This window comes from Nothobranchius furzeri, chromosome 7, assembly GCF_043380555.1.
Source record: "Nothobranchius furzeri strain GRZ-AD chromosome 7, NfurGRZ-RIMD1, whole genome shotgun sequence".
NCBI classification, from domain to species: Eukaryota; Metazoa; Chordata; class Actinopteri; order Cyprinodontiformes; family Nothobranchiidae; genus Nothobranchius; species Nothobranchius furzeri.
This window is the reverse complement of record NC_091747.1, coordinates 40,881,417-40,900,736: the sequence shown is the minus strand read 5'-3', so window position 1 is coordinate 40,900,736 and position 19,320 is coordinate 40,881,417. Positions and strand designations below refer to the sequence as shown.

Here is a 19,320-nt window from a genome sequence, read left to right as displayed (position 1 = left end):
CTCTTAATTCCTAAACTCTAAATTGCTAATTCTACTGATTCATCACTCAGATGTAGTGTCATGATCTGATCTGTTAGATGTGTCACTTTCTTTTAAAGTTTTCTCTAGGTAGTTTTTCCTCTTCATCCATGTGACTCATCCAGAATATTTTTTATCAAAAGCATTTTGGTTTTGTTGCTTTGTAAAAAAGGATCTGCTCAAATGATTGGTTCTTTCCCAGGGTCAAGCAACAAAATCCAGACCCACCTAAACAAGCTCTGTGAGGATGAAATGACAAATTCCTCAAGTGATGTGACATTTCAGCAGGAATTTGGAGGATGATCTAGAACTCAAGTGGATTTTAAATGAATTCTTATGTCTCATATTAACATTGAAGCAGCAGCCTGAAAACAATATTTAATAGCTCTAACTCGTTTTCTGGTGTTTGGGTCTCTGCTTCAGCAGACAGTTCAGAACATAATGAAGTCTGGATGAAAATAAGTGCTGTGAATTATGACAGCTGCAAACCTGCAGCAGTTTACTTTATAACATCCTCTTAGTGTGTGTCATTTTTTATCTGAAAAGACGCTGCAATCAAAGGCAGTTGTGAGAGAAGTGACAGCATGGGAGAGAAGCTAATATGTTGTTTTCTAATTAGGTGTGAAAGAGCTGAATCGTGTCGCTGCTTATTAAAGCATCCTTCTCCTGTAATCATCTGATGGCTGAGAAGATTATAAATCATCTGATGTTATGATCTGTAGTCAACATTCCTGCAGGAATCAGCAATCATACCAGAGACTACGTATTCCTCTGTAACTGTATCATTTATGCTGATGCTGCTTATACTTTATACTGTTTTAAATATTTTACCTCTTTTTTCTGTGGATGAAGTAATCACGTCTGCTGAATCTTGTTAAACCAATTAAACTAATTTATTTTAATTCTAGTTTAATCAAAAAACACTCATTGGAGACTTAAAAAACATTACTAGTGTTATTCAATTTTGATCCTCCATTTAATTTCTGTGTGCAAAATCATTTAAGTCTGCTGATGGGGTAATTATCCATGCTAACTCAGAGCTGGTGGCACACTCTCTCACTTTCCAACCTTACAGGTTCCGGATCATAAAACTGCTACTTCTAACACCTACAGGCCTCTACAATACTCTGCTTAAGATGTGTGAGTTGCTGTTATTAAATTATATAACTTTTCCTGTGGATAAATGAAAAGAAAAAAAAAGAAAAATGACCCACTCATATGTATGTTCTATTACCTAAGCAACCTTTTAAAGAGTATGATTGGGGAAAACTGCTCTAAGGACAGTGTCATGAGCTGGGGTGAGTACTCGTCTCATCATCTCACTATCTCTAAGTGTTTTGGTTTCAGGAGAGGGAGCAACAGCTGTTTCCAATCAGCTGATCAGCGGGCCAGTTTATAAGGAGGAAGGTGGACATGACTCGACGCCGGATGATTAACTACTGACTGGTAGTCTCTAGCCCTCACTTATCTCTGCTCTTGTTCTCTCGTGTTTTTCTCTCGTGACTTGGACTAATTCTATTTTTGGATTTTACCCCACCTCAGGTCTGGATAATCATCAGAGTTTTCCCCGACGACGTTTTGGATTTTTATCTGGTTCGTTTCCTGGTTCACCCTCCTCCAAGTGCCGACCCGATCTCCTCCACCTCTCTCTCCCTCTCCAGGACCACACCGGTCCGGATCCCATTCCTCATTCACCTCAATCACTCTACAGTCATTACCTGGACTTACCCCGGCTCACCCCTTCCACACGCTTCTCGTCTATCTAACCCCCAAATTCCACTACCTCCGCTCCGCTCCGGTCCGCCCCAGCCTTCCGCAGCCGCTCGCTTCCGAACTCAATTTTTACTGGTATCCGCTCTACAACAGCTCCGCTCCGGTGCGGAGACCTGAAGTGGGCAAACAAGCATGCGCGGGATTTTCGAGATCTTGCGATACAGTCCGAGCAATAAACGCGGAAGTTAGATCCAAACACCCGTTGTGTGGGAGAAGCATCGAAATGAACTGTTTAACCTGCCCATCATTTGTGTTGAGAGATCAGCAGTGTTTGGATCAACAAAGTGTGACTACTTTGATAGTGGAAACTGTATTTATGGCTTACTTTTGTGCATTTAAACTTCAGCCGCCATTGATAGTTGTTAAAAGTTGTTAAACCTGTGCATATGAAACAAAAAACGCTTTTTGTTTATCGATTTATTGTGAAAAACGGAAGTTGTGCTCGCTCCTTTTCCTGTTGGGCGGTTGTGATTTCTGTCCATATACTGCGGAGGTGCTCCGGCGTCCGGCGAAAATAGGATCGATTCTATTTTTGCCGGACGCCGGAACAGAGGGCGGCGCACAGCGCCGCACTGCCAGAGCACGGCCGCAGTAGTGGAATTGCTCTGATTGACTACAACGGGACCGATTTTGCTCCGGCGTTCGTGTCGGAGCGGAGCGGAGGTAGTGGAATTTGGGGGTAAGCCAGGGGTGTCAATCTCAAACTCACACGGGGCCGAAATGAAACTCTGGGACGGAGTCGAGGGCCAAACTTAATATTTTTTGAAAAAGTGACGGCAAATTTGCACATTTTCTTTATCAACATGTATGCAATTTTGAACCTTTAAATTTGGAAACAAACATATTTCTGCATTAACACAGAATGTGGAATAACCAAATTACACACGAGCAAGTCAGTTTTAAATAAAAGGCATCAGTGGTATTCATTACTTGTGGTATATTCAGCATTTTTAAAATCTAGTCAGGATTTATGTTTTCTTTTTTATTCATTTTTCTTATTTTTTATTCACCTTTTCTTCTCCTGTAATAAGTGTCATCGCTGCTGTGACGTCTAGCTTTCCCCACTGAGGAACAATAAAGGGATTTTCTATTCTATTCATCTATCTGCAGCCTTTCCACTTCCTGTTTACTGTAGGTTAAATCTTTTCTCACGGGCCAACAACAAAATAAAAATATCATTTTATCTTAAATGAAAATGCAACATCTCACCTGTTAACTTTCATGTTTTGGAGCAGAAAAAGAGCATAAAACCAACATATTTAAAGCTCAGTTTGCTCCACTGGTTTACTGTGATGCTCACCTGTTCCAGCCAGATACCTGCATCATGGGGTTGATCTGAGCCACTCCAGCAGGAGTGGAGCATTTAACATAAAATAGAAACTATATCATCTTGGTCGCAACTGTGAAGTAGTTTACCACTAATGCACGGCGTGTTCTTTTAGTATTAAACTGATTAAAGAAGAATGAATAATGACACAACTCGTAAATAATGTCCTCCATATTAATGTAAACATGCTTTTATTATTCTTGAATGCTAATCGGACAGAGATCTAGGAGGAAGGGATTTAGAAATAAAATGTTGAAGTGGACATTTTGTTGCAGTTTGTGATGACGTAAGGCGACAAATAGTAAAATAATAAATAATAACCACAACTGGCTTGATTGAGTAGAGAGGTTGTCATGGTTTGAGGAGAAATCAGAAGACATGACAGCGAGCTCACAACCTGCTAATCTACCTTTTCTCCTGTGATAGAGCTCCTTGACCTGCACTATGTGTGGTTATCTAGTTGCTCTGGAGAGGACAGGAAGGACCTGCAGTGTGTGGTGAAGGTAGCAGAGTGCACAATTGCCCCCCACCCCCTCTCACCCACGCACACACAGGAAATTCAATTCAATTCAGTTCAAAAATACTTTTTTAATCCCAGAGGGAAACTGCTTATTGTCCACACCAGCTGACCAAACTCAGACAGCTGGTTTTCTTGGTGAAATATTTTGTGTTACTTAATTTACTAATTAATGTGATGCAATTTTCATCATTTTTATTTTGTTTTTGTAGATTTGCATTGCCCACATCAAAGCTGCATACGTGTGCATCACTGTTTCTGCATCATGGAAGGAATCTGATTTATGTGCCCGAAAACATCACCAAGAGCCCTCAGATGCCCTCCATGTTCATTGACTGTGGAGTTAGTTTTATCACTGAGTTTACGAGGTGAACTTTTGTAAATGTTTCTGATTGTGCTGTTGGCTCTTCCAGACCTGCATTGACAACGTTCGGCAAAAATTATCTCAGCTTTCAGATTCTCACAAGTCAATAGAGTGACTGACTTTGTTTTGAACATTTTCTGCACCACTAACTAGTGAAGTCGCTCCAAAACGACACGCTAAGCATTAAAACGATTAATTCATGCTTTTATTTGCCAACATGTCTGAGATGGGAGGCCACCAAGGCTGAACAGCTACGTCACAACACATTTGATAACTGGCTCTAAGCTGCTATGCAGATATTCACTCGGCTCCACTAAAAGGACATCCACATTCCTACCAAGATGCAAAACAAATATTTTCCTGATAAATGCCTTGATGACTGAATTTAACCCCAACAAGAAAGACTGCCTCATCGTTGTTAACGCATAAAAAAAACTCACAATAAGACTTAACAGTTATTTATGGTTAAAGCAGAAAATAAAAATGTTGCTGGTGTGTGTTTGTACTCACAGACATTAGCGGTGCCTTTAGGAATGGGCAGGTAGGAGCCAGCACTCCACGCTCGCCCTTGGTAGTTCCTCTTACAGCGACCGCAGTCGGGCCCAGTGGTGTTGTGTTCACACTCGCAGCTCAACTTCTCTTTGTCGTACACACAGCTGTTAGCGTGGAGATTGCACTTGCACCTGTCAAAAAGCAGAGGAGCATGTTCAGGATGGGGATGAAAGAGGACAATGGAATCCACATGGGTTGAATGTTCTCCTGCAGAGTGAAAAGCAGACATCTTATTTGTTAAGTTGGACAATGTGGCTGAAAGGCAGAGCGTCCTTGACAGGATGTGGCACTGGAACACACAGCAGCTACTTCAAGAGATGCTGGTTCAAAAGAGACGGGTGACTGCACAAACAAACCTAATGTTGTTACTTCCTCAATCACTTTCCTTCTGAGCCCTTCCACTCGGGAAGTTTTAATTGTCCCACAGGAAGATGCATAATCGTCACAGTCAATAGATGAGGGAACGTTGTGTGTCCGGGAAAAGGACCGAGAGAGGTACGCTGAGGAAAACAGGATGAGGTAAATTGTGAAATGAGCTCTTGGAGAATGAAGGCGTTGAAAGGCTTGTGGCTCTTTGAGACGATGAATAGCTCAGCGTCAGCCGGAGGGTGGCACGGAGCAACGGTACGGCTACCTTCTCCGTGACAAATTAATATGAGATGGGATCTCAGAGGCATATCTCAGTTTGGAAAGAGGGACTCCCTTAAGGTGCTCTAAATCCTCGCTCACATCCTGCCCACCAGAGCCCCCATTTAATAATAAACTCAGCAAAGTTGTTTTCTGCTCTGGCTAGATGAGTCGGGGGGAGGGGTGTGTGTATCTGTTAAATTAATGGATGAGTCTCATGCTTGGTGAAGTACTAAAATGGAGAGTTTAGAGGCTGTAGTTGATGACAAGGCAACTAAGTGTCTCACACACAAGTCGTGACAACGTGGTGTACTGATGCCAGAGTTCTTCTTCAGTGGTTGATATGAAATTAAGAACAACAGGATGCTCTGTTTTACACAATAAATGTGTTTCTGTGTCATTAAGTTTCACAGGTTTTCCTTTACATGCAGTGTTTGCATTTTATTATTTGTTCATCTGAAATGCAGCAGTCATCGATGTAGAGTCAATATTATCTAGAACTACAGCAAATCAGAGAAAAATGCTGCAATAAGGATTACTTTGGCAAAACAAACAACCTCTGATTTCAATTGTGTAAATGTCACAAAAAAAGCTGCTGACCTGTAAGAAACTGGCTTTATCTAAAAAGCAAAGCAAGATCTTAACATTTAAAGGTGTCGATCACTTGTTTAATCAATGCATTTGCAGTGGGTTAGTAGGAACTGAAAGAGACAAAGACAGAAGCAAACTTATTTGACCCTAGAAATCTAACCTGCACACCAGTGGCGTGTCACCAGTCTCGGTGCCGAGTTGGATGCTGGGTTTACGATGGTGCCACAGATAAATGCTGGTGACGGCATGTATTTTTCCAATTGCAACATCTAACTTGTTTGAAATATACATTGAAACTGCGACACCTGGAATCTGTGATTCATGCCTTCACCACTTCCTGGTTAGACTTTGCAAATGCATTACTTGTCGGAGTGCCAGCCTCAGCTATAAACAGACTGAAGTGAGTCCAAAATGCTGCAGCGAGGTTCTTGACCAATGCAAACCGGTGGGGTCATGTCACCCCAATTCTCGCGCGTCTGCACTGGCTCCCTGTCCTGTTCAGGTTTCGGTTCAAGATTCTGCTTTTTGTTTTTGAAGCACTAAATGGCCGTGCACCAACATAGTTGTTTGACATAAGCCTACCGACGCGCTCACTGTGGTCGGCCGACTTTCTGTTGCTTAGCACCACCTTAATGAACTATAAAATGAGGGGGGGGGGGGGGTGCCTTCGTGCATGCTGCGGCTGTTCTCTGGACTGCTTTGCTTGGATGGATCCATCCATCAGCATCTATTATGGCCTTCAAGTCTTAATTAAAAACAAATTCTTATGACTTGACTTTTAAATCATGAATTTGTTCTTGTTAGATTCTTTTTTGGTTATTTTTATCTGTATTTTATTCAGGTTTTATTGACTGAATAACAGCCATTTTGGTGGTTTGACTTTTTTTCTTTAGCTGTGTTTTATGATTTGATGAATTTTTTAGTACTTCTCTTCCTGTCTATATGTAAGGTGCTTTGGTCAGCTCTCATGCTATTTGCAAATGCACTTGATAAATAAAGTGGTATGGTATGGTATGGTATGGTATGGTATGGTATGGTATGGTATGGTATGGTAAGAATGCCTTGTAAGTCGTACTCTGGACAAGAAAAAAGAACAGGAATGCCTAATTTTCAGAAGTGAGTCACATCACAGCTGAGCTTCAGACGACAGGATTTGGAGTCTTATTTTTTGATATTTGGACATTTCACTTCTGATTGGGTAACAGCAACGCAACTCTACCACTGACATGGATGTTTAAATAACACAAACCTGGAGGAGCTTCTGCCGTGTGGTTCAGTTGCTAATGCTAATGGTTAGCTTCTACTAACTGAGACATTCTCTACCATCTACTTTTCACTGAAACAACAGCCTTCCCAGTCGCGAGACAAAATGGGTGAGTTCATGCTACAGCTTGATGTAGAGCTGTCAGGCTTTTCAAATCCTAGAGTTTGATTGTCTATTTTTTTCATAAGCTAATGCAGGAGATATGTGTGGGAGATTAATTTAATGTTCAGCCTGCATAAAAAACTCAGAGTGACCGAATATAATCAGAAAGCAGATTAAAAATATATTTTGTTTCAGGGTTTCACATCTTTAATTGTAGTTTTGTTTGAGTTTTACATTAAACTTTGTCCCACTGACCCATGCTGGATCTAAGCAGGCAACTGAATTCAGACTTAATGGGCTGAAATCCATCCTACAGCAGATGGACAGGTCACTAACGCTCTGTGCAAAACTCAAAAATAAATAAACAAAACAAAAACAATATAATTTAATTCAATATTCCATGTTTGACCCTTGCCATTTAAGTCCGCAGTGATCACAGGGGTAATAATTTAGCAAAGAGACTAAATGAGAAGAAGTTTCTCAGGCTGACAGTGGAAAAAGTCGGCATACGATCAGAATCTGCTCCCACAAGGTCCAATCCAATCACCGTTTGCAGAGCTTTATACTATTGTGTGTGTGTTAGACTTCATGTGGACCCTTTGTCGTCTAACCTTCAGATTCTTTCAACATCGGCAACATTTTAATCAGCGTCCAGGAATGAAGGCGCCGTCTGCATAATGATCGAGAGTGCCGGTGAGGCCCGCAGGTCTCCCAGCCACCGGCTCAGTTCAGCTTCCAATCAGCTCCTCTGCTCAGACGCCAGGGGAGACTTCCTCACCCGCCACAGCATCTTCAGAGGAAGGAACAAGCGCACTCTTTAACTGTGTTTCAACAGCAAATTCCCTCCTGAGTTTTTAACATTTCATCTTCTCTTTGCACCACTTCTCCTGACCTCTTGTCTGTGTTTGGATCCACCTCTCCACGTCCCTCCCCTCCTTCCTCCCATTAGTCTGTCTCTCTAAACTCTGCTCCAGCATTTCCCCACTAATGAATATTCATGCAGCTGAGGCGTCTTTGTTTTTGTGTGGTGCTCTCAAAGTGATATCGCTTAAGGCGTTACTGAGTGTGCCAGCCACCAGCGAGCCGCACACCCTGACATGTATTCATAAAATCCCCCTGTGAGGCTGCAAGCTCAAATTGCCCGACTGGACGAATAATAATATCAATATTTAAAGAAGGGAAAAAAAAAAAGAAGACTGTCTATTGTCAAATTTAAATTGTGCTGATAAAGTCCTCGATTTTTATCAAAGTTTTACCTTAAATCAATTAACTCAGCGCAAGCTAGCTGAAATGTTTCTGTTTCATTTTTAAATTTGAGAGCCAAACATTCTTTGAAGGAAAACATGTCACATGCCCCCTTTATTTAGAAATTTGAAGGTGTAGTTCACTGAAAACCTGTATTTTAATTTTTTTTCTGATTATAATCGATCATTCAGAGTTTTTCATTCAAGCTGAACATGAAAAAAGTCTCGTACACCTCTCTCCTGCATTAGCTTCTGAGTGAAAATAGACAGTGAAACTCTAGGATTTGAAAAGCCTGAAAGATCTACGTCAAGCTGTAGCATGGAGTCACCCATGACTTGCAACAGGGAAAGATGTTGTTTTCGCGTCCGGTGGATGGCAGAGAACGTCTTGGCTAGTAGAAGCAAACCCTTAACATTAGCAACTGAACCACACAGAAGAAGCTCCTCCAGGTTTGCGTTCTATGTGGAGATAAACATCCATGTTGCAAGTCAGTGGTAGAGTCGTGATGCTGTTATCCAATCAGAGATGAGATGTCCAAATATCAGTCGTCTGAACCTGTTTTCTCATCCAGCTGACATCTCCCTGCTGACACAGGCCCATCTGGGCTTCTTTTCCCCAGAATACAACTGACAAGGCATTCATTCCTACCAGAGACTGCTGCAAATGTATTGGTTGAGTGCACCACAACTATTTTGAGAAATAATGGAGTTTTGTTCAAATCTTTTAAATAATTTCATGCATGACCCCATTCAATGTTTGGGACATTGAGCGCAATCACCGCACGAGACTATAGCCCCATTTGTAAAAGTACATTTGCTTTAGCCATTTTAGCGTTGGTTTTGGCGGCCATCTTGAATTACGTCGACTACAGAAGTTTAACTTCTGATGATAACTGAAGATGATTTTATGAGAGTTTTACTAAAAATTGATCTTTAGTTCATGAGAAATGTTGTTAATGAAAACAAACAAATAGTCTAAAACATTAGAATATTCTTAAATGTCGTTTATAAAAACTCTAAAAAAATCTATATCCATTTAATTCTTTTTGGCCAAGTTAATTTCCCTAACATTACCTCATCTTGCCGAGAATGACACCCAAGCCAAAAGTGTCAGCCACTAATTAACAATAATTATCTTCAATCCAAGATTACAGCATCCATAATGAGCAAAGCTGCTGATCCCAAGAAATAGAGCAGAATCAACTCAACGTGGTCTTTGTGTTAACTAAGTGAATCAATTAACTTCTGAATGTAATCGGCAGGTGTTTTCATGCACAAGCCTACTTGGTCAAATGCTTGGTTAATAGGTCATTTTTTAAACGTGTTTGCATTCATCATTTGTAAAACACACTGGGGTTAGGCGAGGCAGGCGGTGTGGGATGTGTGAAGGGCAGCCAGTTCACACGATTATACAGCTTAATTACATGTGATAAAAATTAAATGGAAACAGGAGTGGAAAGGAAAAGGTCTCAAGGTTTGTGTCTAAGTGATTTGTTCTCCGTGTAACGGCTAATTACACACAGAAGGAACTTTACTGATCCAAATCTTTGCACAACCACCGAAAAATCCTCCCAACTTTATAGTAAAATACCAATTTCCCACGCTGACAGTTAACTCACAGCCTCAAACAAATCAGCATGCCTGCTAACATGTTACTCACTAATTGCCTTCCTTACTTTCTGCCACTTGACCTGAGGTGCCTTGTGGGAAGGGTGAGGTGGAGGATCTTAGCACTAGCACTCTGGAGATAGACCCCAGCCTCCAACCTTCTCCTAATTAAATCTATCCTCCACATCTCCAATTCTTGTTGAAAGTTGATTCTTATAGAAAAGTTGAGGGGGTGAGAAAGGTGGCTATATTGGTCGCTGATTTGTTTTTGTATTGTTTTTGAATGTCAGAAATGTATATTTGGGAATGTGGAGATGTTATAGATGTTGGAGATGGCTGCATGGTGGAGCAGTGGTTAGCACTGTTGCCTCGCAGCACGAAGGTTGCAGGTTCGAAACTCGGCTGCAGCCTTTCTGCGTGGAGTTGCATGTTCTCCCCATGCATGTGTGGGATTCCTCCGAGTACTCCGGTTTCCCCCACAGATCACAACATGCCCTATAGGTTATCAATTGTAAGTCGCTTCGGATAAAATCGTCTGCTAAACAAATAAACATAAATAAACATATATTGGTTTCACTGGTAAAAATAAATAATTGAAATGGGTATATATTTGTTTTTGTTAAGTTGCCTAATAATTATGCACAGTAATAGTCACCTGCACACACAGATATCCCCCTAAAATTGCTAAAACGAAAAACTACTTCCAAAAACATTCAGCTTTGATATTAATCAGTTGTTTGGGTTCATTGAGAACATGCTTGTTGTTCAATAATAAAATTATTCCTCTAAAATACAACTTGCCTAATAATTCTGCACTCCCTGTAGAAGAAGGTATAAAATGTGCAGTTAGACACCAACATGAGCGATTCGATCAGTAATGCTGGGCTGACACAAAACTTCCTCTTAACAAATTATTCCAGACCTAGCTCGAGATCTATAACTCAGGTAAACCTTGCCGTAGAAAACTGGGTGTGTGGTTACCATGGTGACCCATATTATCTATTGTCTGAAGTTTTAACATCACTTAAGATCCTGTGTTTTCTTTCTGTTTCATACAGTCAAACAGAACTAAATCTAACCTAATCTTGGATTTTTGCACAGCAGATGTTTGAATTTTAGACAAAAGCCACATGGACACCCTTGTCATTTTAGTCATCCTAAAGATTGTGTAACCTGCAAAGTTAAGCAGTCTATTATAGACAAATATTTATTAATCAGTGTCACTTTCTATAAATATTCATTTTAGCATAATCTGTAAACATGGAGACACAAAAGAGACAAAACATGTTGCTGGAAGACATTTGAGGACAAAAATGGTCTACTGGAAAACAACAATTTTCATTTAATATCTGCAAAGATGCAAAATGTGACAAATGACTTGGTGCAGGAGGGGGTTTGTGCAGAGCCCTTAATGCTTTGCTGCGATGCCTGACTGCACTCCTGTTTACAAGAGGAAGCATTGGAGGAAATGTGCCTAAACTGCCCAATTAAGGTTTGGAACAGAAACATAAAACAGAAACCCAGCTGCTAAACAGTGGCGGTGTCTCTAAATTTATTTTGAATGAGCCAATTTTAGGTCTTTTCCTTAGTGTGAAGTCATAATCTCATCAATTATTCATAATAAATGTAAAAAGTAACAAGATTTTTACAAAACTTAAATTGCACAAGTCTGGTCTTTTTACTCATAAAATAGCAAGAAAGGTATTTTTTTTTTCTTATCATCACAGTCCTTCTTTAGGTTGGGTTCTCCTCCTGATCCATGCACAGTGAACGTGTCTCATGCCGGCATCAATCTATCCCAGTCATCCATCTATTGACCCCTCAGCATTACTAATGTATGCAGTTGGACATGCTATCCAAGCAGAAGTCAATCAAGAGGTCTTTACTGCCCGTGACATGCCAAGTCAGTTCGATAGAATTGACGGAGAAAGCCTCGCCAGTGCTGTACTCAGCTGTAGAGCTCTGGTTGATGGAAACAGGCAGCATGAGAGAGCTCCATCACTGGGGGAACAGAGCTGTACGGGCTTAAAGGCAAAACCAGGCCGTATTAAAGGATTCTGTCCTTTTATGGTTAAAAGCTTTTAACACATGTGCTGGTTTCCTAAAGGTACTGTAAGAGTTATTTGTGGTTTTTTATGTTGTTTGCAGCTGTTAAGACATGCTCATGTTTTTAATGTGTTCATTTATAAACATATTTTTTATGTACGGCGTGCCAGTTATAAATTAATGCAACTGGTGGCCATTAAAATGGAACTTTACATTTTTATCAACTTCACCACATTTGTTTTTGGAAATTGCAACACAAATCTGAAAAATGTTGGCTAAATATCGTGAATCAACCTCAGATATAAATTAATATTGGTATTGATAAATAATTATTAATGTTGCTCTCTGGGTTATTGTTGTATTTTGGTTAAAAACAGTCTTTTTAGACATGTATGTATAGGAATCTCTTCACAATAAAATGTTCAGCTTGGCTACACTTGCTATTTAAAACCTACATTTTAATTTCAGCCTATGTATAACATGAAATATTCAGTTTGTTTCCAAATATCTGTTCGAATTCTAATTAATCTGACATTTTTCTTTCTGATGAGCAGTTTCAATGCTGTTTACTAACAGCCAATACAGCTCTTGAGCGTTACTTAATCTCAGTGTATGGAGCAGACACTTTGCAAGCCTGTGCCCACCAAGGGCAATAATCCAAAACCGGGTTAGGACCCCAAAGAGCAGGTGTAATTACAGAAAAGGTTGGCAGTTTCCCAGCTACAAGAGGGGTTGCACTGCACACTTAGAAATCTCTTTTTCCACTTACACCTGGGCCGAAGGTCATTAGTGGCTCAGGTGGTTACTATGGTCACTGCTTTGCTGATAACAAGATCCCCTGGTAGGACAAATGTTTTCACTGGGTCAAATGAGAGGCTGCCCATCCTCCCGCTGATTAATCACCAGTATGAGATGCAAAGAACAACTTCACTGAGGTATGGGTGAATGAGAGGGGAACGGGGTGGAATTATTTGGGATTTACAGAGAGCAAAATGGGTTTAGTGAAACGGCCTTGCTGTACTTTTATTTGGAATGCTGCCAATAATGTCCCCTCAGTGTGCATATATTAGTTAAAGAAGTTTATTTAAATCAAATAAAATATTTATTATTGCAAAACCACCCAAAAAATCTATCTGCAAACTTTAACACCAAGTTAATTTGTTTTTTCAACACATTTGAAGTCTCTAGTATAAACAGATGCTTTGCTGTGGGTGAAAAGCTCTGGCGCTCCTTTTTCTGGCTAGCAGCAATGCAACTCTACCACTGACTCCTTTCGCTTTGGAATGTTGAACGTTTATTTCCACAAAAAACACAAGCCTGGATGAGTTCTGTCATAAGGTGGAATTGCTAATGCTAAAGGTTGCTTCTACTAGCCGATGCTTGCTCTCTCCTGGACTCTAAAACAAGAAAAATCCATCCCCGTCATGAGCTAGGAATGGGTGAGTCCATAAATGATCATTTTCACTGTGGCGTAGGTCTGAGGGGCAGCTGTAATCTGATTGCTTCCCCGTCTATTTGCTATTGGCAGCAAATGCAGGGAATAGGGTTAGAAGACTACTTTCACATTTAGCCTGTATGTGAAACTCAGAGTGACTTATCATAAAATACAATGGTGTAAACTCAGCCATTATTGGGACCTGACAAATTCAAACTGTTGAAACATCTGATTTACCATCATGATCTATGACCTCAAATCATCACTGAGCTATCGTGCTCCAGTAAGAACATCTCCTTCAACATGCAGCAATGATCTGGAAGTATTCTATGCATAACTTAGTTCAGTGTGTTCGTGCTAGCTTGTTTTTCTGTCAGATTCAGCTCTTTTGTAGGATCTGGTTCTACTTGAAGGCTAAACCACCATCAGATCCATTAACGACGTTCATCGGCCTCCACAACAGAAAAGTTGTGGTGGTGTTTGCTTCTCTGACGAGGTTTTCTTCTCATGTCTCCCATGCCGATAATGCTGGCTCAGTGGGACGACCAACTGATGAGTGGATGGACATTTTTCAGATTGAATACCTCTGACTGTAGAGCTCATTTGTATTCAGAAACACTCAACTCACTTAGTTAACACTTGATGTGTCAAGTGCAGTCACGACTAAGCTTCACTCTCATTTTCTGTACCTGTTTAATCCTGTTCAGGGTTGTGGGAGGCTGGAACTAATCTCAGCAGTGGATGTGCAAGAGGCGGAGTACACATTCGACAGGTCACCCGTCCATCACTGGACTAACACAGAGACAAACAAGCCATGCAGAATCTCCATTAACTACATCCAGAGATGGCCTACCCATGCTAACTCCACAAAAAGGCTTCAGCGAATAAGGAAAGCCTTCTGCTACAATATTAGATGAATACACAGAATTGCAAGATATACCATGTAAACATCTAAAACAAATAACCCTAACCCTCAAAAAAGTCAAACAAACAATTAAAATCTTTGCATGGTTTCTGAAAGTCAGTCGAATCTGTGATAAACTGTTTATGAGAGAAGAAAAGTGCAAGTTTATCTATCGAGCATTTTCACAGACATTCACTCACAAAGTGTTTCACTCACATGTGGAAACCAGATATCCCAAATACGTATAACAGTGTGCAGCCACATGACAAAGAGATCAGACCACACAGATGGGGAATCTTGCACAGCCTCTCTAGATCAAACATGACTTTGGAGATTTCTGCACGCCAGACGCAACAGACTGCATGCTTATTCACCCTCGGGGCATGCCAAAAATCGGGCAAAGAAAATCCAACAGGTTGACTATCCCTGGTTTGTGATTAGAGTGGTCCTGGCATCCTTGTGAACAATTCAGAGCACTGGTGAGAGCCACCACTGGAGTCAGGGGCAACTTTAAGTTTGTCAGGAGGGAAAATTGGGTCAAAAATCAGTTAATCACCTTACCATGTGAACCAGGTTTAAGAAAAATTATAACAGCAAAGTATTTCATATTCTTGGTGCCACAACACAGTTCTGGAGGTTAATATGAAAAACATGTAAATCAAACCAAAACAACAGGAATGCAACTGAAGATGTGAGAGGTCCTGGGTTCAGATCCTGGACAAGCCCCCAATTATTCCCAAGCTCACCAACTCATGTGAACAATGAGATCTAATTTGGTCGTCCACTGTTTTGCTACAAAGCAAACAAAGCTCGAAGGGAAACAAGATGGTGGACCATAACAGCTATTAAAAATTGCAGTGATGAGATGTGACAAAAGCAATGTTCAGGTGTGACAAAGCGTTCCCTGTATTTCCTGTATTCTTGGGTGATCAAGTTGTCCTGGGATTTGTCAGAATTGTTTGCCATGTTGATACATTTTCACATTTTCAATATATATGTTTTAACAACTTTCAGCAGCTCTGTAAAGTTTATTTACCATATAGCAGAAATAATTAAATAAGCTGCCAGTTATCACTGGATATACTAAATAATGCATTGTTACAATTAATTATAATTAAGTTTAAAAATATTAACTATCCTGTCATAATCAAGCACAAAAACAAGAAAAATAAGTGAAAAAGAAGAAGACGTCTGGAGAAAATAATTTTTTTTACTAATGGTTGTGACACATTTAAAATGTTAAAAGTTGTGGCTTCATGAAAGCTAATTATAAATAAACAAGTGGGTGTTTTGCACATCCCATTTAAGATAATTGATTAAAACAAAGTCTAGTGTGCAGTTTGTGCTTATCCATAAATAATTCCCTATTCAAGTAAAGCATTTCCCCAACCTTCAAACCTACAGGATTTAAGTACATATATAGTAGTGGAAGCCTGCAAGGGAACACGAGGTCAATGAGGGGATTAGTCATGAAATCTTGACAGGAGGAGCCATTATGAGTGTGGCTGCAGCCACGGCAGATGGGGAGGAGTCGCGCCAGAGTAGGCCTTTCCATTAATGGAATGGGTCACCACATGAATGTTGAATGGGTTCCGCCGACGGTGGGCAGGAGAAAAAAAAAAGCTGCTGATCTGTGTCTGAGACCACCTTTAGCAGAAAGTCGTGAACCTGGCTAGACCATAAAATGCTTTATGAGAAATTGGACATAAAATAGCTCAGGTCGAGATAGTTTTATTTTTGATATGGTACTGGTAAACAATTTTTAGTTAATTGCACCTTTTTAGGGAGCGGAATGCTGAAAGAACAGTTTGTGTTCTTTGATTTCCTGGTAGGATTATGGGGACCAAAGTGCTGGTACCTAAACGTTTAAAAGGAACATTTTAGGCTCAAAGTGGGGATTAAGGTCAGAATTCTGTTTTGAATATAAAAATGTCGAGGATTTATTTGTGATGACTAGTTTCAGGGTAATGGATGGAGAATGCAGTATGGTAATGGCGGGTTCCCTTAAAGGCCTATTGAACATTAAAATTGTTTTTGTGTGCGTGTGTGAAAATATTTCCTCCAGGCAATATCTATTCCATTTTGTGTTCCATAAGTCCAAATCTATTTCAAATGGATCTTAGTCTAAAATGCCCCCCCCCACCCCCCCACCACCCCCCACCCCCACACACACACACACCTCACACACAAACACACACACACACACACACACACACACAGAGGAAGGGCCTGCCACCGCCTTATTCATGATCCGTGCCTCTACATCCAATACACAGCACTCGTACACTAGCGGAGCATGAACGGTCTTGTCACCCGGGCCACATCAAGGGAGCACTGTTCCGGTCTGAAACATTCAATTTTGTTGTCTCTGCTGACTTCTGGTAATGCTAAACTCAATGGGGGACAAATCTGAAGCAAGGAACACAAGATCTGCAATATCGGCAGCGTAGAAATCAAGGAAACAAATACTACTACATCAAGTTAGTGTAAACTTCATTTTCTAAACTCAACAAGCATCACTTCATTCCTGAGAGTAGAAACTGCATTTGTTCTGTGTCACCTGCACTGCTGATAGCATTTTTCCTGTCAGTTATTGTCCAGCTCCTCACATCTCTCAACTCACTTGATTCCTCTGATTTGTGATAAGGACAGGTGAACATGCTCACCCATGAATTCATTGCTGGTTTGTCATTCAAACGTGTTTGTATGTGAAGCTCTGCCGGTACTTCAGTAAAAGTTTCAACAAATGCTATCAGATTGTAGTTTTTACACATGCATCACTAAAATGAAATGCTTATACTTTCTTATAATTCACTGTAAATTCTTGTTTATTTTTTATAATAGTTTGAACTTCTAATAGTTTAAAATAAAACTAGTATTTTTAACAGCAGAATAACACTGGATGGCGACAACGTTTCTGAAATGTCTCAAAACATTCACAATTATTCTGAATATCCCCAGGTGAGTCTCTAAATCTTGCTGTACATGCTTGGCGGTCCAATCCCCGGACAAGGAAACTGGTTACTGGGACATGGAACGTCACCTCGCTGGCGGGGAAGGAGCAAGAGCTTGTGGCAGAAGTTGAGCGGTACCGGCTAGATATAGTTGGACTCATCTCGACACATAGCATTGGCTCTGGAACCCAAGTCCTTGAGAGGGGTTGGAAACTCTCCTTTGCTGGAGTTGCTCTGGGTGAGAGGCGGAGGGCTGGGGTTGGCTTTTTGTTAGCCCCAAGACTCTCTGCCTGTGTGTTGGAGCTTACCCCGGGGGACAAGAGGGTAGCTTCCCTGCGCCTTCGGGTTGGGGAACGGGTCCTGACTGTTTGTGCTTATGCGCCAAATATCAGTTCAGATTACCCACCCTTTTTGGAGTCCCTGGGACAAGTGCTAGATAGTGCTTCATCAGGGGACTCCATTGTCCTGCTGGGGGACTTCAAAGCTCACGTGGGCAATGTCAGCATGACCTGGAGGGGTGTGATTGGGAGGAACGGCCCGCCTGATCTGAACTCGAGTGGTGTTTCATTATTGGACTTCTGTGCAAGCCACAGTTTGGTTATAACAAACACCATGTTCGAACATAAGGATGCCCATCGGTACACTTGGTACCAGGGTAGCCTAGGTCGCAGGTCGATGATAGACTTTGTAGTCATATCATCTGACCTGTGGCCGTATGTTTTGGAAACCCGAGTGAAGAGAGGAGCTGAGCTATCAACTGATCACCACCTGGTGGTGAATTGGATCAGATGGCAGGGGAAGATGCCGCGTAGACCTGGCACACCCAAATGCATAGTGAGGGTCTGCTGGGAACGCTTGGCAGAAGAACCTGTCAAGACGGTCTTCAACTCCCACCTCCGGCAGAGCTTTGACCGCGTCCCAAGAGCAGTGGGAGACATTGACTCCGAGTGGGCCTTGTTCCACTCTGCGATTGTTGAGGCGGCTGTTGCTAGCTGTGGTCGCAAGGTGGCCGGTGCCAGTCGTGGTGGCAACCCCCGCACCTGCTGGTGGACACCAGAGGTTTGGGGAGCCATCAGACTGAAGAAGGAGGCCTACAGGGTGTGGCTGGTCTGTAGGTCTCCGGAGGCAGCAGACGGGTACTGGATAGCCAAGCGGGGTGCAGCAGTGCCAGTTGCCGAGGCAAAATCTCGGGCGTGGGAGGAGTTTGGTGAGGCCATAGAGAAAGACTATTGATCGGCTCCAAAGAGGTTCTGGCAAACCGTCCAGCGCCTATGGAAAGGGAGATAGCAACTCGCTCACACTGTTTACAGTGGGGATGGGGAGCTGCTGACGTCAACTGGGGCTATAGTCGTGTGGTGGAAGGAATACTTTGAGGAGCTCCTCAATCCCACCTAGGCGCATTCCAAGGAGGAGCCAGACCTGGGGATGGACTGTCCAATCTCTGGGGCAGAAGTTGCTGAGGTAGTCAAACAACTACAGAGCATCGGCGGAGCCCTGGGGGTGGGTGAGATTCATCCTGGGTATCTCAAGGCTATGGATGTGGTAGGGCTGTCGTGGTTGACATGCCTCTGCAACATTGCGTGGTCATCAGGGGCAATTCCTGTGGAGTGGCAGACCGGGGTGGTGGTCCCCATCTTTAAGAAGGGTGACCTGAGAGTGTGTTCCAACTATAGGGGAATCACACTCCTCAGCCTCCTTGGAAAGGTCTACTCCAAGGTACTGGAAAGGAGGGTCCGATCGATAGTTGAATCTCAGATTGAAGAGGAGCAATGTGATTTCTGTCCTGGCCGTAGAACTGTGGACCACCTCTATACCCTTGCAAGGGTGATGAAGGGGGCATGGGAGTTTGCCCAACCAATCCACATGTGTTTTGTGGATTTGGAGAAGGCTTATGACTGTGTCCCCAGGGGCACCCTGTGGGGGATGCTCCAGGAGTATGGGGTGGCCTTCTGTTAAGGGCCATTCAGTCTCTTTACCAGAGGAGTGTGAGTTTG

The 19,320-nt window shown here is 41.8% G+C and overlaps 1 protein-coding gene across 8 annotated transcripts in view; it reads right to left on the bottom strand.

Annotated features, from left to right (window-relative positions):
* The window catches only part of ntng1a (netrin g1a), a 170,206-nt gene that overhangs the window by 41,340 nt on the left and 109,546 nt on the right, over nt 1–19,320 (bottom strand). For all 8 annotated transcript variants that reach the window (XM_015954913.3, XM_070553072.1, XM_070553071.1 and 5 more), the window contains exon 4: nt 4,510–4,682. In XM_015954913.3, coding sequence (XP_015810399.3) covers nt 4,510–4,682 — 173 coding nt within the window. The remainder of the gene's footprint in view (nt 1–4,509; nt 4,683–19,320) is intronic.